We start from the raw sequence: 19944 nt of genomic DNA on the forward strand, positions 1-19944 counted from the left end.
TCCGAGACATGCCAGAGAATTAAGTGGGCAACTGGATTTGAGCAATTTCGTTTCTGTTGAGCAATTAATGTTGAATCATTGTATTTGAACTTTTTTTTTTATCGGGAATCATTCAATTTAAAATTGATAAATCGGATATGTATAAAGAATGATCTATATAATATGTTGATGGATCAATTTTGTTCGTATAGTTTAGACCATAGTCACACATAACGTTTACTTCGCGAATTATTTGTGAATTAAATGTTTTTCTGGTAATGACGAATCGAACGTCAAATTATTCGGTTGGCCGAACTTTGACTGAATTATACGCCAATAATTCGTGAATTTTGCGAATTATTTCCAAATTTTACCTTTTTTTTTCTTCCCAATTTTACAAATTATTAGCAAATAATTTGTAATTTTTTTTAGAATTTTTAATAATATAGTATAATTACCCGAAAAATAAATATAATCATCTACTAAAAGCTTAGTGCATTATAACATTATTTTGATCTAGTAAGTGCAGATTGTTCACGTCAGTTGCATTAACGGAGATATGCTGTCGTGTTAAGTCCGTGGTGAAGCCAATAGTTTAATAAATCCGAAGCTGATACCCATTGGTTAATAGGTACATAATCATTTTCTTTTACTTTTCTATTTAGGTGCGATTGCAAGTCACTAGTGCATGATATTTTTTTCTCATATTTATACTGCAGTCAGAGACTTCACATTTCTTCTCGTACTCACTCGGATAGTTGACATCCGAACCCTCCGATTGTCAGACAGATAATTTCGTTGGAAGGCCGATAAAAAATAGGTGCTGAATTGCTGATGAAGCTGCAAAAAGAAGAAAAGTGGGTTCCAGCTGGTCGATCATGAGTGGCGAGAAACTAGTGTGGTCGGTGGTCAAAAGAAGGCGACAACTGATCATTAGTTTATTTTATGCTGTCAAGTGCCTAAGTTAGACAGATCGCAAAGTACGCTTGCTGAATAGGATGGACTTCTCAAATTCCTCCTCCTACGCATCTCTTGCTACGTCATAATATGTAGCGGGTCTAATTTTATTCTCTTCCAAACTGTTACAACATGGAGGGTAATAGTTTGAGATGTAGAGAGTATCAGGAATGGTGGAGTCGTAGTCAACTGTTAGGCAGTCAACAGAAGGGTGGGGACAAAATTTTGTTGCGTATAGGTCGTATGGCTATGTACACCAGATGAACTCCGCACCAATCGTTCTCCAAAGACCGAGTCCATCCGTCAATGCATGGTCTACGTCTATCCATTTAAGATTGGGGTCATCCAACTAAGTTCCAAAGCTAGATGGAAAAATGATATCCGACAGCAAGACAATTTTTTTTTTAAGTAAAATCTGTAAATAATTTTATTAATTTTAAGAGTTATAAATCAGCTGTTATATAAGATTATACAAATTTGACATAATTTTTGTCATCTTTGCTTGATGAAAATGATAGGAGTCTAATGATGGTTCTTCTGTGTGCATAGTTGTCATGCTGACAAACTTTATTATAGAAGATATTGAATTAAATCGGACCGGAAGCTTATCTCTTAGGTTGAATTGTAGTTTGAATTAAATCGGATCGGGAACTTTTCTAACGCTGACAAACTTGAATTAAAATTTGCTAAGTTGGTTGCTATGCATGAACTTTTCTCTTAGGTGCATGTTTAATTTGAACTTTAATTAGCTTGAATTTTTTAAGTGCTTAAGTTGTTGAATTTGTTGAATTGTGGATTTATTAGGGATTAAATTGCTATATCTTGAATATTGTAATTGTTGTTGATAAGCATGAGATATAGGAATTTCTATTTTTGAAAGATATGCAGGTTCAAGTCAAATGGAATGACAATATGAAATACTTGAACTGAAGAAATCAACAAGACACTTATCAAGAATACAAATTGTAAAATCATAAACTTGATAAAGTAAGTTTGAGGCTGTTTAAACAGGGAACAAACGTTGTAACATTTTCAGCCTGTCAGAAACGCTGAAGTAACATCTTGATTAAACTCAGAAGCAATTGAAAACGTTGTAACGTTTATAAAACGTTACAACGATTTGAGAATATCATAAATGCTGAAGTACAGCTGAATCAAATTCAAAATTGAATTACAAACGTTGTTAACGTTTGTCAATCGTTACAACGATTTAATTAAATCAGCGTTGTAACGTTTGACAAAAGTTGTAACGTTTTAATTAAATCTGAGCTTCAGAAATTTCTGTTTTTGATCAAGATTTTACAGTACAAAATTTTGCGTAATGTTTTACAATCGTTGTAACGTTTTACTGAGCTGTCAGAAACTTGAAACCCTAAATCGCATTTTAACGTTTTAAGTCAAACAACTCATTTTTGAACTGTTTCTATAAATAGGGCTTTGGGCTTTCTTCCCAAAGCATCTCAACTAAAACGCGATTTTTTTAGAGCTTAGCTTACTCCATTGTTGTGAGAGCTTAAAACTTCAAAATCCCTAAAATAACCTCAAACCCACTTCACTAATCTTGAGTTAGATTAGGTTAGAGTGATCTTTTGAGTGTTTCTCTTGAGTAGCTTAAACTTTGAGACCCTGTTCTCATCTCTAGTTGGCTGGTTGATTTCCCGCTTGGATTGTAAGGGCTCAACGGTTCACAAGTTGTAACCATTTCGTATTAGGTAATAGAAAGGCGCACCTAGAAGAAGTTGCGAAGCCCCGAAGACTTAGGCCTTTGTTTTGCCGAACTCCGTTAACATCCCGCGTGTCAAATTTCTCTAAACTCATCTATTTTTCTTTCAATTTCATTTATTTTCAGTTTTTGAGTGATTAACGGTGCATTTAGTATAACACATAGTTGTCATGCTGACAAACTTTATTATAGAAGATATTGAATTAAATCGGATCGGGAACTGAATCAATCAGACCGGGACAGTCACCACTCATAGGTCCCAATAAAGAGCCACCCGTATGGAAAGCAAAAAATGGAGAGAGAAGATGAGGAATAAGAGAAGGAGAAGAAAGAGAGCGCATAAACAAACTCCAGCACAAACAACATATAAAGTAAGTTAACTATATGTACGACTTGTTTCACCAACTCTTCCATTACCAAAGAGGAAAAGAAGAACTCAAAAGAAGAGAATAAAAAAATGAGCCGCTTGTCTTGGAGAATAAAAATCCCCAAAAGAATGATACGAAGAGCGATGACTAGATCCACGAAGCGGAAACACTAAGAAATGGTGGCCAGATCTGCTAAAATGGAAGTACATACTCGAACGACAACAAAGCAATAAGCAGTGACTAGATCCACTAGGCGAAAACACCAAAAGCGATGATCAGATCCACGAAACAAAAATATACAATCAGATGAACTAAATAGATAAAAAGTACATATGTATGATGGGGAGGGGGTATGAGTTGAGATCTAGTGAAGTAACTTAGTTTTTGGATTTTAGATCCGGACTGTCCGATTCTAATCCGTGATAATCCATTCAAAGTGGAGTGCACACATCTCAAGTAACTAATCCGAATTTTGAAGTGATCTCAAGTGATGGATTTGAATCAGATAGCCCTGATCCAAAACAAAAAAATTGGATTACTTGAGGATTCGGAACCCAAGAGAATTTGGAAAACGATAATAATTGATAAAGAAACAGTACAAGCAATGACGCACTTTTCGATTGATGAGTCTGGTCCTCGTTTAAACTAGTTCGTGAATTCTGACTGTGCACTTGTGCAGTGTGCATTTATACCCTTGACCAGTCGATGACCCAATTATGGGCTGATTGAGCTGATCTGTCTTCTCTCACTTTCAATTAATTGCTTCTTGGATTTTGTTACAGAATATCTCAAATTGGGCCGATCTGTCTCCATTTTTCCTTAATATGCCGAGTTCATGCTTTAATGATAATAGTTTGGCAGGAATAATTCCCGTTCCACAATAAATTAACTTTTATTTTGGTTGCGTTTCAAATAGGATTTGACCGATAGAACATTTGTAAAATTTATATATAAGAAATTCCACATAGGCTGGGATTGAAGTCAAGGAAAGAAGCTTATTCAAATGAATTTGAGGATCCTTTTTAGGGTAATAGGTTGAAAATTGAGCGCGGTTTCATTGGCACAAAAAATTATTATATTGCCCAAAAGGAAAAAAAAAGACTGCCCCAAAACTCTAAAAAAGTAACTTTTTTTTATAAAAGAGAATTGACATATCATAGATTTATTGTTAGTGTTGCTATCCCTTCTTAAATGAGCTTATTAGTGTTATAATTCATAATAAATACCAAGGTTCTAAATAGCGTTTATCGCGTCATAGCGGGGAGCCTCCAAAAAAAGCTATAGCGAATAGCGACGCTATAGCGAAAGCTATTCCAAATAGCGTTTTTTATTTTTATAAAAATTATATTATATATTTGTACTAAATATCAACATTATTTAGTCTCATAGAAAAATAAATAATATCAAATTGATTAAAAAATTATAATATTCATATTGAACCAATACAAAGTCCAAATTGCGACTCAAAATATCTATAGTAATACTAATATCATAAACTATCGATATTTTTCTATTTAAAATATCTTCAACATCATAATATAATTTATCTTTTTTTCTATTTAAATTTCAAAATAACCTATAAATTGAAAAGAAAAATAAAATCATACTTCTAGTAAAATAAACATATGATCCTTGAAGAAATTCTTGTTAGTCCCTAAAATTTTCATAATTTAGCAATTATTTATTTGATTTATCATCAATTAAAAAAAAAGCAAGAGCAAAATGAAAAAATTATTATAGCGGACTTGAATTTGATATAATGTAATATTCATCAAAATTAAACAATATCTTCACCATTTATTTATTTTAAAGCTCAAATAAATTGAAAAAAAGAAGAAGCAAATGTTGCATAGCGCGCGCTATTTGCGCTACACGCTATACGCTATAGCGGACCACTATTACCGCTATAGCGTCTGTAGCGCAAATAGCGTGTTTTAATGCCATAGCATAGCGTTTGGTCTCCAAAAACGCTATAGCGCCGCTATAGCGCGCTATTTAGAACACTGATAAATACTAAATTGTTTAGACTGTTTAGTATATTCGAATAGAACTTGACTAAGCGTTTAACAGAAAAAAAAATCAAAAAATTAATAGGAAAGTTATCAATAAGCAGTAATTTTAATAGCGAAGGAATCTTGATAATTTATTATGGATTTATTTAGTTTAGTTATAAAATCATGGTAGTTATGAAGATAGGTGCTGAATATTTATTTTTAAAAATTTAACCACCACTCCCCTCAAATTTCTTGCATGGTATCCTTGCAAGAGAAGGCGGACATAAACGAACTGTTTGAGATGATAATTCAGATCATCTCAGGTACCGTAATAGGGAATAATTTAGAATTAGTGGATCTGGGTCATTCTTTTTAACTTGACACGAATCTCAAAGCTCAATTATACTGCTCCTGCACTAGTTTAAATCTTAAAGTGGCTGAGAGTTAATCTCAAACCGTAAAGTGGGAGGATTTGAGATGAGGCGTACCTAATTAATAGTAGTTGACTTTTCTCAAAATTTATCAAATTTTGGATAAAAAAAACATTTGCATATTGGTAAAGTCACTAGCTTAAGTCTTAAATGTAAGCCCATCAAGCTCACTGGGCTTAGCCCGGATCTAGACAATCAGGGTCCGTACAGGCCCATGGCACGACACGTCCGGGTACCTAATAAATGGGATCCGTTATGTTCCCAAATTCCCCCATTTTAGACTGTAAGAACAAGAAAGCAAAAGGAAAACCAAATCAGAAGTTAGTATTGTTGACCGCAAGCATATAACGTAGTAAATAAATTTAGTGGAGATTGTTATTTGAAGAGCCAAAAGAACAGGCCCTGTCAAACTGGTAAATACTAGAACAATGCTGTTACTCGTTAATGCCTTCTTCATATGTAATAACTTGTCCATAATGCTTTACAAAGTCGTACCAGAGCATGTTGACAATACTTTTACATGGTGCAATTCTTCTATGAGTAAAGATGCAGCATCAGGCTGCTATTAATCCTCATTTGACAATTGACAGCAAAAATGAATAACAGGTGACAGGTCCCAAAATCAGAGAATTTACTTGATCAGATTCAGAGCCACGATACATATATACACTATGTCAACAGAATAGAACTATGAAAGGTGTGCAATAGTGCAAGAATTATAATAATAGAAGGCCAAGGTCACGTGTCTATGCTTTTCCAGAATAGTACTGGCACAGATCTGGTATTGATGGAACCCAATTTCTATCACTGCCAAGTGGAGAAAAGAGTGTTCAAATCCCCTGATTTTTCATTTTAAGGCAGTGCGATCTAAGTATACTTTGGCGCTCAAATTGGTTGAGTGCATCTATTCATGAAGTCTTTTATTTTTATTTTTATTTTTTTATTAAAGGGTCCCGGTACACCCAAGCATCTTTTAGATGTTATTCTTGAGAATTAAACCTGCATCTCTCCGAAAGAGAGACGAGGACTTGTGCCACTGCACTAAGCCCGCGTCACTCTATTCAAGTCTTTTAATGAAACAAATATTTGACTTGTCTATTTTCTCTTCTCATCCTTAAGAAAAGCAACTATGAAGGATACAACCAAAAGACACTAATGATCAGCACTGAATATTCACACAAAATAGACTAATAAAAGGTATGAAATTCTGGTGAGTTGATTACTTTGATGTATATTGTACTTTCTCATGAATTTATCTTAACTAATAATAATAGAACAACTTTCAGAGAACTCAAAGCAAAAAATAAAAAAAAAAGAAATATAATTGGAACAGTCAGTCAATCATGAAGGATCCTTGACATGTTCGCATTTAATTTAATTATATCTCTGTAGAGAACATCTCAAGTTGGTTACAAGTGCGGCGAAATCACATTCTTCACAAGGCAACGCCAGTACACCAAAGTGATTTTGAAACCCAAATTCCTCTTCTACTCTCTTTAGAAGTGTTAAAAATGAAGGATGTTTCAAATAAGTGGTAGGGATAACAAACCGCTTCCTGCTTTCTCCAACATATACAGGGAAGTGACCCTTTGACACATCAGTGAAGAATTCGTGTTGTCTCCTTGAAATATTGAGCCTTCTGATCAGATGGTATAACTTTGAAACCATATTTCTCAAAGGAGGAATATGTTTATACACTGATGATGAATGGAGGAATGGTGATCTATTTATACATCAGACCTCCCTCCTTACGCGGTTGAGATGTTTATGGACATATTTTTTTTCTTATCTGTCAGTAGAGAAATTAAGTCAAGACCAGACAAGCTCATGTGCTGTGCATTCTATTTGATGACATGGACCCATTTATTAATTGGCTTGCGCTCATAGATAGTCATGCCATATTTAAAGAAACCAGTAAAGAAACGATTATTTTCTTTCTTTCCATTGCAACGCAGAAATAAGAAAACATGTCCTATAACTATTTAAGCACTAGTTTTGATACTTTAGGGACTGCACAGAAGTCAAAGATATTTCACCAATAGATTGCAGTACCTGCCTTGTGTTTATAACTGTATATCTCCGGTACAGATTTAGGTATGCAATTTGTATTGAACAAGATAAATTATCAGTTTGTATTAAACAAGATAAATATAATCTTTCTGATATGGTAGAACGCACAACTACACGCTTATAGTTATTTTTACCTCGTACAGTCTTGCACAACACTGACTTGGAGTTTGGATAGATAAAGTATTTCCCATTATTTTCCTTGAAGCTTTGCATTTTCCCATCTAATCATTAGAAAAATAAATGAAAAATGTGTCAAGTATTAATGAATGGAACAGGAAGTGAATTAACTGATACTGACACATTATGAATTGGCTTGCTCCTTCCTGTTCCAATCAGAAAGTTGCATTGGTGAAAAACCAAGAAACTTTTTTTTTTTTAAATCATGAGTTGGGGGTCAAGCCACTTAACACATTTTCAAACTCCTATGTATATTATAGAAGATTTTCTCACTTGTGGATTTCGAACCCATGACCTCTCACATGAGAACCATGTGTCTTTGCCACTAAATCAAAGACAAGCTTTTTAAAAACCAAGAAACTTGATCAGGGGATGCATGAGTCTCTATTCTTCTATATAGTATTCACTGATTATTCTACTCTGGCTTCTAATATTTGAAATTTTGCAGTGCACTCCTTGTTTCCGTTGAATTGTCATAAAAGATGCATGGAGCATCTATGCGGCTCCAGATCGCACTCTGTGCAATCATAGAGAACCCAGTCACCCAGATCCAGGCCAGGAGATGAGATTGGGGCATGATGTCAAACAACATGAGCAGGGGAGGAGGCAGAAAATTGACTAATAGGGGTTAATTTTTTGAATAATTCTAAGTAATATGAAATGCTGGAGTTTTCCAAATTATACACGGTATACAATAACTAATTTTTTCTTTTAAAAAGGAATGGGGATCAACATCATGAACTTTTCATATAAAATATGAGGATTATTTTGAGGTTTACATAGTATCTTACAATAAAATATATAAAAAAAGCATACATAACTACTAGTTTTTGAAAAAAAAATGAAGGTCAATTGACCCATTATATGCAAATACCTCCGCCTCTCAGCATGAGAGCGTAGGTCACATGGCGAAGCTTAAAAACAAGAATTAAAGAGACTGTTGGAACTTGGAAATGAAGATCATCCTCTGAGATTAGAATGGTAGGGCCTAATTCGAAGGAAGGGTTTGAGGAGCGCAGACAGAGGGGGGCGATGGTCTTGGCACGTGGCCACGTGTATGAGGCGGGAGAAGAAGCCCTTGGCGATCGCCACCATTGGAGAGACGTGGGATGATAAAAATTCAGAAATCAGGTGAGATCAAAACTGTTGGTGATCTTGATTTCTAACAGTAACTTTGCGTACATAAATATTTCCGGCGGACGGCGGTGAAGCTCAATATCTACACTTAGTTTAAAATTTGAAAATAAAATAAAATAAAAGTATTCTTAAGCACACGGGCCCGTTTCATATTTATAAAATGGGCCGTGAAGATTATTAACTGTAGAATTGGAACTATTTAAATCCTTCTGGGTTTCTTATTAGTTGCTATTCTGGAGCAATGCGAAATTGAGCATTGTTAGGATAATTGTCAAAAGATTGTCTCCGACTAATCAGGAGTTTAGAAGGTTAATACACAAAAAAGTTAGAAGATTGATAAAAAAGATTATAGTTCATTTATTTACTTGAAACAATTTATTTATATTACATAACTGTATAGAACTACGTCAAATTAACTAAAATCGTCTAAATTACAGGAAGACACTAGTTCAAAACACTAATCTAAATTTTGTCCAAACCCTGGTCATTACTTGAACAACAGTTGCACCAGAAGAATTAAGCATCAAATATTGTCACAACCCCCACCCCCGGTTTTTTTTTTTTCTTGAATTTAGGCCTCACTTGTGACTTCAAAATCCGTTTTGGATCTGAGCTGTAACCCTAGTGGTGGCACACTTTGCGCATCACTAAACACATTGTACGGGTCGACGGCCGTTTTTGTGCGAACAAGTCGATCATAGTTGCTCAAGAAGTACCTCTCTCCCCAAGCTCTTGCATGCTCTGTTGGATCGTCTCTTTGCATGATCGCACTTGACAGTCCATTCCTGCCCAAGTCTAGATCCAGATAATTAACATAAGCTGTTCTAGGATTTTTCGACACATGATCTTTCATGTAATCATACAAAAACCGTATCCAATTCATGTAGTATTTTCTTTTATGATTATCCTCTGTTGTCCATTCGATCAAGTACTGAATGCCATAAAGATTTCCTTTGCGGTGCGGGAAAGGCAAATCACTAGGCCTTACCCGGTTCATGGCCCCGCCATATGGATCGAGTATGATATAAGCTTTAGGCTCTTGTGATAGCAAATTGATGGCACCGATTAATCCTTCTTTTGATATTGGGACCTGCACGTAGTCGGATTTAGCTTTGAAAAAGTTTTTCGAGTGCAAAACACGGTCCTTTAAATCAGACACCGAGCTGTCGTTTGGTAAACCGGAAAAAAACACCACGGAATCAATCCAACTCATCTCTTGCACATTTAAATCCAACAAACCGATATTTGGTATTTGCCTTTGTAAAATTTGAACTGCATCTTGTTTAGGTCCAAGATATAGCCCTTTAAAGGTGACTGATAGGGTTCCCGTTTGTTCACACTGAGGAAGACCCGCTCCGACAAATGCTGATAGGTAAAACTCGTCGGGCAGAAATGGAGCAACCGACTGCCATGTGATGACTAATTCAGCAATAGATTGAACTGAACCAGGACGGTTTATTATGAAAGCAGAGACCCGGTCCGGTACCGGGAGAAGTTGCACATGCCAAGAATATATTGCACCCCAAGTACCCCCACCCCCACCTCTTATGGCCCAAAAATGATCCTCACTCATCCCGGTTCGGTTCAAAGTTTGACCCGACGGATCTATCAAAACTGCATCAATTACATTATCAGCTGCCAACCCGTACTTCCGTGATAAAAGTCCAAAGCCACCACCTGCTATGTGACCTCCTGAACCAACAGTCGGGCATGACCCGGCAGAGAAAGCAAGTGACCGACTCGATTCAGAAATTGCATGGTAAAATTGGCCTAGAGTTGCACCGGCCTCAACCCAAGCAGTTCGAGTAGCAAGATCAATTTGGATCCTGTTTAGGTTCATAAGATCGACCACAGCGAACGGAGTATTGGAATCAACGACAGTGTAGGACAAGCCTTCATAACTATGGCCTCCACTTCGCAAACGGATTGACAAAGACACGGCACGAAGACATAGTATTGTGTTTTGCAGGTGTAACTGACTCAAGGGTATGATGATAGCTTCCGGCTTCTGTATCATAGGCCCGGAAAAACGGAGATTCTGAATGGAGAGGTTTAGATCACTGTAGTAGGCTGATGTGTTGTACAGAGAGAAGTTGTGGATCCCAGCAGCTGATAGACATGCAGCAAGATCGTGTGAGGATGTGAATTTGCTACTTATTGGGAACTTTGCAGGGTGACAACTTGAAATTAGCAACAAAGAGAAGAGGAGAAGAGATGTGGCAGCCATTGTTGGCGGTGGAAGGGACAGAAAATATTTGGTGGTTTTTGTTTTTATTTGTAGGGGACACACTGGACACTGCCAATTTGCAATTCACAGAGTTTGGAGGGGGGTTGGCAATTGTTATCACAAAATACAACCTACTAATACTGGGGTCCTTTTATTTTCTTGTGCGTGTATCCAGTGATGAATGTCTTGAAAAGGATATTTATACGAGTTAATATTACGTCCTAATTGATGTTATTATTTTTAAATTTTAAACAGAAAAAAATGTAAAGTTTAAATAACGTAATAAACTAATACTATCATTAAAATGTGAGCTGCATTACTTTTTTTACGTTCAAGTAAAATTTTATGGTGTTTCAGATGAGTATTAAGAATTGGCGCTTGATAATTCATCATCCCAAATAGAAATATATTATTCTTGAAGTTTAAGCTTAAAAGGTGGAAAGGTTTCTATTACCCCCTGATACACATCCTTTCGGGCTTTCATAGAAGTAGGATGAAAAAATTGATGACTGAGACATGAAACTGCTGAAATTGAGTGAGTGACAAGCTTTGCTAAGACAGGCTAAGAGACGCACGCAGAGGGGCAAAGAGTAAGGTCGAAAAAACTGGAAAGAAATATTAACCTGACGTCTTGACATTTACAGTCAACAAGAAGTCTAGATATCAGGAGGTTACATCAGGTGATCGCCTGTCAACCATCAAAAACGAAATTTGAGAGGCTATGGAATTCATTCCAGACTCTTTGTAGGTAAATTCGTCTCTGCCTTATTGCCAGCACGTCCCGTCATGCGAATCTGGTGTAAATTATTTCTTTAAGTATGAACTTTGTTCAAAATTTATAAGGATTCATGTTTGTTCGAACAATTTGTATGGAATTTGCACACTTAGCATGCTGTTAATACTTCTGATTGACCATCAAGGTCATTTCTGAATTCTGAAAGTGATTTATGGCTGTAGCCTTTAGGTGTTTGATAAAAATGTTTTTAGGCAGTAACAGTGCCTTTACCTCCTGCTAGTTCTTTTTCTCTTATTATCAATTGCTAAATCAAAATGCCGAGTTTGCTAAACGATTTAAGCTATGATGAAATCAGATTTGTGCATTAGTATATTATCTTACGATAAGCTGATAAAATGCAGATGTGATTGCAAACCTACATGTATAAATTAAATAACCAAGTGTCCTTTAAATAGATAATCTAACGTCAGAAAAAGGAAAAGGGCCCCCCGTGAAAAGATATTTTATTACATTATGCTGATGATACAGCGCTTCCCTGCCCATGATCTCCAGTAATTACTGGCGAAATTGATGTATAATATAGTCTCCAATTTGATTCAAATGGAGATTATAAGAACTAATGTGAACTGGGCAGTGAGATTGGTTGCCTCAGAAAATATCATCCGTCAATTAACATTTGTTGTGGTGTTATTAGCATTTTCTGACTAGGTAACACCACCAACTACTCCGTTTCTTTCAATTGAAAATTGTCCCAAAAGGTAGATAGTTCTCGCAGAGAACTGAGAGCAGTTATCTGATGGCAATAGCTTCTTTGTTGTAGCCTAGTTATTTATCACATTTGTCCCTCTTCAGTACCACCAGTAGACATCTCCTATTGACTGTTGAGATCCGTTTATGCTATTGTCGCATGCTTTAAAAACTAGGTCTAACTATTCAACTCCAATACGTCTGATGTAAAAACGGACAAGACGTACTAAATCCATGCATCAATGTTTTATACGAGATACCCGTGTATGCTACTATTATGGTAGAAAATAAAACCTACTTACTCAGATCAGACCATCTGACTTTTTATGTGAATCTGTAGATCGAACGGTGTAAACTAAATAACTAAATTCCTAATTTCCATAGGGGGTTGTTTAAATCAAATCTGAAATCCAAAAATCGGATGTGATGAAAAACACCGGAAATAAGTTCTCTAACTAATGGGCTCGCCGGCTCGGTCCTGAATTTAGCTTTGAAGGTGGACCTGGCCCAATCAAGTAGAGATTCAATCTATAGCAACCTAAAAGCAAATTAAAGACAGACCCGAAAGCAATAGAGTGCTAAATAGTGCTTTTATCTTGAACAAAATTACATAATATCCTTGATCAGATTTGAATTCCTCGAACAACAAATCTTCAGGCATTGAGAAACAAAAATAAAAAAGAGAAAACCAACCAAAATGTCCGGAACCTAGCACGAAAGGAAAATTTATGACAAACAAAACTTTAGTTCTTTTGATGAGTTTGTTTTCCTCCAACAAACACAAATTCTTCTGAGAGGGCTGTTTACTGCTCATCATTAACAGTGCCCTTCTCACTAACGTAGATTCCATCAAGAAACTTCCTTATATCCTTGTTCTTGACATGGCATTTCTATTGTGATACAAAAATAGAAGGTTAAATTAATCAGCATTTACATCTCTCTCCTCCTTATTAAGGAGCTTAATGTCTAGATTCTGCAAGGGTTGTGATTAAAAGTAGAATTTTCGAATTAAATATCAACTCTTCAATCACATAACTTATCTTTTTTTATTAAATTTTTTTTCTTATGTGTAGAAGTCTATATTTAGTTAAATATTTACCCGCTACACGTAATGCCATACTTACTGCGCACCATTTCGATTCTAAGATCTGTAAAAAGCGAGACTTTCGCTGGCCCGCCTCCCTCGAATCCGTATCCTCTGAGATATCTCATATTTTGCGTGACTTAATCTCAATCGTTCATTGTATCCAACGGATCAGAATCACAATCAAATTTACTAACGCTGCCCACAAACCTCTAACCTGACCGATTCTCCCTCATCCCTCCCCTGCGTCTCCCTCTCTTTCCTTTCCTCCATTCTCTCTCTCTCGTCCTCTCCTCCATCGACCAAATCAGATGAGCTCTCGTGCTCGTCTCCTCTGCCCCGACCCGCCCTCTCCACCCTAATCCAGCGCCTCCAGAAGACCCTCCAGCGGCCTCTCTCTTCTTCCTCGCGCCCGGTGCCAAGTGGCTCCAGCCAACCCCTCAACATGCGTCTCCAGTAGAGGACCGTGTAAGCCCCTGTCGCTCTACTTTCAGAAATTTTTGGTATGCTCTTCCTCTATCTCTATCTCGTTGTCTCTGATTTGAAAATTTAGTGGCTAATTAGATAGTTGTTTTACAATTTATTTTATTGGATGAAAAATCATGTATAAAACATGAAATTGACTGTATTGGGGCAGAAATTCTTGGTCACGTTTCAATTTATTTTATTGGATGAAAATTTCATAAAATTGAGTGTATTGGGGCAAAAATCATGAATGTTTTGATGAAATTTATTGTTTATCTTGTTAGATGTAAAATTGGGAAAATTTTATAAAATTGCCTTACAAGTGAAGTAGATGAAATGAAAGTATACTCATAATCGGATGAAGATCTTTTAAATAATAATTAATTCTGAGTTTGTAATTAATTTTTTAGTTTATAAATTTTGTTGTAATGGAAGTATATTCATTATCCCTTGCTTCAACTCTAGCATCCAGTTTTCATTTTTCTCCTCGTTCTCACTTTCTGCACTTAATGTTCATTTCCAGGAGCAGAGAAGATATACTCATCTATTTCGGTATGATGTTCATTTAGTTTTTGAGAAAGAGGAGCATGAAAGATAATCTAATGAAGATCTCTTGAATAATAATTAATTTTGAGTTTTGAAATTTTGAAGTTGTAATTAAATTTCATTTAATTAGTTGATATAGTTAATGGATTTTGATGATTGACTTTGTCGTTAATGGATTTTGATTTAGCATGTAATTCGGCTATTTTTTATTTTTTATTTTTAAATTACATGTAATGTGGTTAATGGATTTTGATGTAATGACTTTTTTTTTTATGTACTTGATATAATGGTTCTATACGTATTAATGGTTCTACATCAAGTAGCATGTAATTCGATCATTTTTGTTCCACTGCTCAAGTTCATTTAAATTGAAGCAAAGTGGCATGTAATGGATTTTGATGCAAACCTAAATCTTTATATATCATTGAATTTGCATGTGATGCTAAACACAAATTGAAGCAGGTATCTTAATTTATATTGCGCAAGCAATACTAAAATTCAAAAGCATGTGTTGTTAACTATTAGAGATGACAACCTTAGGTAGCTTTACTATACCCAAGAAAAGTCTATTCTTAACAATTTGATCTGATAATCCATGAAGAGTGAGCACTTAATTTTCTCCCGTTGCTGTGCACGGGCACGATTACTAGTATATATTATATAGTACCAAAATTAAAAAAGGGTTTTATGTACAATAAGAGAAAACAGATGGGGAACCTGATTGATAAGAGCAGCAGACCGAGAGACAAGCTCAACATCATTGCTATCAAGGATAAGCTCATCCTTCACTTTCTCTGATCGAACAACGGTCACTCCATTCAGCATATCCACCTTTCTCACCTTCATTGTTTTATTTTTTTTTAAATAACACGGATATTAGTAATGAAATATATTTAAGGCTAGCTACATACTGGAAAGAAAGAAACAAAGAAATAAAGGTATTTCCTAAATTCAAGTATCAGCACAGGTTGAAACTACATGCTTGTTAAACAATTGTCTGAATGATTTCTACATAGGATGGCCATATTGGTAGCAGATATAAGCGCACCACAAAAATAGTGACAAACATTATGTTAATCTTTTGGGCAAAACGTGATATTCAAATTAAACCACAATTATGGTTCTCTTATGCAATTTAACACCAGAGAAACTAAGAACCCAACCAATAGAAGTATTAGAGGAATAAAATGTATATCATCAACAAGCAAATAACCTATGCAAAACAATACAAAACCACAATTGGACCTACATGTATGCCATTTCTACCAGAAGCTTTTGCCACTGACTTTTAAGTTTTTCAATGAAAGTAGTGTGAACTACGAACTATAAAATACATCTAGAAAGGAGCAATTCAAGTATGAAGAAGTGGTTCATTCCAAATAGTACGATAATTTAAAATCATACAAACATCAACTGAAGCTAATGTTTGTAGCTTGCCTACTTCACAATTGATTGATCAATGTAATTTCCATATAAAATCTACTGATATCCGCTTGCTAATTGTTCTATAATGGTGCTTAATATAATAGTGATAAAACAACAATAATAAACAAGAGATATCATACCTTTTTCTCGCCAAGGAAGTTTCTGATCTCGATCCCAGTGTTGCTACTGTTGATAGAAGCGTTGATCGGAAAGTGAGCGTACACAAATCGCATCTTGTAACGATATCCCTTGGTGACACCAGTTATAAGGTTCTGCACGTGCGAGATGGCAGTACGGATCGCCGCCATGGTGCGGCGCGTACCAAACCACGCATCCACCTTCAACTTCTTACCGCCTTCGATCAGCTGGAAATCGAGGTTGAGGTGCTTGAAGCTGCGAGTCAGCTTGCCACGTGGCCCCTCGACGGTCACGACCTTGGCGTCGACCTTCACGGAGATTCCCTCGGGAATGTCCATGGTTTCTGATGCCAAGATCGTCTTCATTGTGGCCTTCCGGTGAGAGTACCGCCAACTAGAGAATACGGAGAGATAGTGAAGACGGAGGTGGCAGCGAAACGGGCAAAAAGAGAGACTTCTTTACAGGGGCGTTTGATTCGCGCTATTGATTATTTCAGAGAACAGAAGAATTTCAGAGAACGTAATGTCAGGAAATGTTATGTCAATGTTATGTCAGGGCATATGTTATTATCATGTTTGATTTGCGCATGACTATTGTGATCTTTCTAGGACATTTAATTTATAAAAAATTATATATTTTTTTTATAACAATAATTAAATAACTTAAAGTTTTTGTTTTTTTTTCAAAAATAGATATAACTTTTCATAAATTAAATGTCCTAGAAGGATCACAATATTTCCTGAATTACATAGAAGTGACTTTTGAACCGGGATCAATAACTCAGAATCTAAGTATTTTTATTTTTTTCCAATAACACATAAATAAATATATTAATTTTTCTTACAGCCGCGAAAAATCCGACCTGAAAAATATTGATCCGGATTATTTGTTGTAGTCTTTTCGGCCATTTTTATTAATATCCTTAAAAAAAACTTAATTTTAAAAATAACCCTACATTTAATTTTTTATTAAAAATGCCCCAACTGCCAGGCCCACGGGCGGCCCAAAACACAAGCAGACCGCCCGTGGCTGGGGCGCTCCATACCAACTAGCGGAGCGCCCGTGGCTGGGGCGCCCCATGGTCCCCCCCCCTTTTTTTTTTAGAGATCTTAGTATTTTGATTTGAATTATTTTATGAAAAAAAAGTTTTCTTATTTAGAGTGTATGCCAAAAAATAAAATATTTGATATATTTACGAAGTGATGTCGTAAATTTTTATAACTTTGATTTTTTTTATTTTTATTTTTTTTGTGAACTTTGATTTTATTTGTCAGTTGGATATCACAAGTCTAAATATAACACTAATAAGGACTTGGCTTTTATTATAATTTTTATAATATATGTATAATATACACACATACGCATACGCATACGCATACGCATACGCATACGCATACGCATACGCATACGCATACGCACATACGCATACGCATATAAATATTTTCTTATAATTTTGAACGAAAATTTTAACTGAGAATTTTTATTTTTTATTATGTATGCACATATATGTTGATGAATGTCATTTGGAGATGCAATATGTTGGATATCTTTAACCAAGAGACATCATGTCATGGATCACATGCATACTCTTTTTTTGATATGTTGGATCTAATACGTCTTAGTTTGTATGAAATTTCGGTCCAAACTAGATCATAACCAAGCATTTTGGCAATTTGAGCCCAACTTTAGCTTTGATCATGTGGTTACTAAGTGGTAAGGATATAACTTTTATACAAACATTGTATTGGATCCTGAGGAGTATATGTTATGTTTTATTACATGAGATTGCATGTACAAAAGGCTTTGTATATATATATGTTGCATGAATTGTAATCTTCTACCTTTTTTTGTTACTAACTAATATCAAATTATAATTGTAGTATGGACCAAAGCAAAAGTGTATGTGTATATATATACTAATATTATTTGTTAGTTGGATATCACAAGTCTAAATATAACACTAATTAAGGACTTGGCTTTTATTCAAAATAGTAGTTTAGAGCTACCAAAATAGTATGTGTATATATGTAGCTTTGTATATGTATATGTGTATGTGTATGTGTATGTGTATTTGTATGTGTATGTGTATGTGTGTATATTATACATATATTATAAAAACCATAATAAAGACCAAGTCCTTATTAGTGTTATATTTAGACTTGTGATATCCAACTGACAAATAAAATCAAAGTTCACCAAAAAAAAAAAAAAATCAAAGTTATAAAAATTTACGACATCACTTCGTAAATATATCAAATATTTTATTTTTTTGGCATACACTCTAAATACCGAAATTTTTATAAATATCCAAATCAAATAACAAATTACGGAATCTACCCTGTTTTGCAATGAAATTCGAAAAATATCCAATCCGGTTATCCAATAACCGTATTTAATACAAATATCCGGTTACCCACTCCCCGGACTCAACAAAACAAATTCGGTTAATGGTTAACCGTATTTGTGCATTTTTTTTTGTTTTTGTTTTTTTTTTTTTTTGAAGAAATTTTTTATTATTTTTTGTATTAAAATATTAGAAATGTTGAATATATTTTTTGAAAATAGATGGAATACAATATAATTTGATTTATTAGAAATACTGCAACAAATAACTCGGATCAATATTTTTCAGATCAGATTTTTCGCGGCTGTAAGAAAAATTAATATATTTCTTTATGTGTTATTGGAAAAAAATAAAAATAATTAGATTCTGAGTTATTGATCCCGGTTCAAAAGTCACTTCTAGGTAATCCAGAAAATATTGTGATCCTTCTAGTACATTTAATTTATAAAAAGTTGTATCTATTTTTGAAAAAATCAAAAACTTTAATTTATTTAATGATTATTTTTCAAAAAGAATTCTCAAAATAGATACAACTTTTTATAAATTAAATGTACTAGAAAAGTCACAATATTTTCTGGATTACCTAGAAATGACTTTTGAACCGGGATCAATAATTCAGAATCTAATTATTTTTATTTTTTTCCAATAACACATAAAGAAATATATTAATTTTTCTTACAGCCGCGAAAAATCCGATCTGAAAAATATTGATCCGGGTTATTTGTTGCAGTCTTTCTAATAAATCAAATTATATTGTATGATATCTCCATATTATATCTAAATTACAGCCCTGATTTACACTGAAACCTGTGCTTTAAAGCATATAAATGTGGACTTTTTACTTATATTTCGATGAAATGTGGTACTGCTATGCTTTGTTTGGTATTTTGCAGGAAAAAGGGCGAAAAACTGGATCTGACTACTTTTCATACGGCCCGTATGACATTTTGTACGGCCCGTACAAGATCTGCCCAACTGCACAGAAGGTTCCACAACAGAGGCACAAAGTCTCCAAGACAAAGCACAGGCATACGGCCCGTACGGGGTCCCATACGGCCCGTACGGCCCGTAGGACGCAGATTCGGAAAATCCAGCTGGAATCTGAAATCAGCTTAATTTAAGGAGGCCGAAAAGGAAGCCTCTGGAGACGCGATCTGGGGCATTAAATGAGATATTTCCTCACCAAAAAAAGGGGGATTCACCACTGGAACTTGGACAACCTTTCTTGGAGCAAAAGACAAGAGGAGGAGAGGAGGAAGAGAAGTGAAAAAACGCGAGTTTGCAACGGATCTTCAGATTTCTCCACTGTTTTGTCATGAACTCTTTTATTTTCTGTTATTTGTGTTATCTTATGAACATGAGTAGCTAATTTACTTTGTTTCTAGGGCTAAGATGT

At 35.0% G+C, this 19944-nt stretch overlaps 1 protein-coding gene, 1 long non-coding RNA gene and 1 pseudogene across 4 annotated transcripts; 1 reads left to right on the forward strand and 2 right to left on the reverse strand.

Annotated features, from left to right (window-relative positions):
- Window positions 1-9394: 9394 nt before the first annotated feature.
- On the reverse strand, window positions 9395-11114 carry LOC144567490 (berberine bridge enzyme-like D-1 pseudogene; annotated as a pseudogene). The gene has a single exon (XR_013515423.1). The product of XR_013515423.1 is annotated as a berberine bridge enzyme-like D-1 pseudogene (transcript).
- A 2003-nt stretch (window positions 11115-13117) lies between these two features.
- Window positions 13118-16682, reverse strand: LOC144567767 (large ribosomal subunit protein uL6). 2 transcript variants are annotated; one of them, XM_078317939.1, is made up of 3 exons: window positions 16207-16680; window positions 15359-15481; window positions 13118-13436 (listed from the first exon to the last, which is right to left on the reverse strand). In XM_078317939.1, exons 1-3 carry the CDS (start codon window positions 16567-16569, stop codon window positions 13350-13352), a joined length of 573 nt encoding a protein of 190 aa, XP_078174065.1. In that variant the 5' UTR covers window positions 16570-16680; the 3' UTR covers window positions 13118-13349. The 2 variants fall into 2 exon arrangements, with proteins under 2 accessions (XP_078174065.1, XP_078174066.1); XM_078317940.1 differs by having other exon boundaries at window positions 13332-13492; window positions 15309-15481; window positions 16207-16682.
- On the forward strand, window positions 13847-14899 carry LOC144567768 (uncharacterized). The gene is made up of 2 exons (XR_013515503.1): window positions 13847-14133; window positions 14619-14899. It is a non-coding gene; the product is annotated as an uncharacterized LOC144567768 (long non-coding RNA).
- Window positions 16683-19944: the final 3262 nt, after the last annotated feature.

Source organism: Carex rostrata, chromosome 16 (assembly GCF_964058835.1).
Source record: "Carex rostrata chromosome 16, lpCarRost1.2, whole genome shotgun sequence".
NCBI lineage: Eukaryota > Viridiplantae > Streptophyta > Magnoliopsida > Poales > Cyperaceae > Carex > Carex rostrata.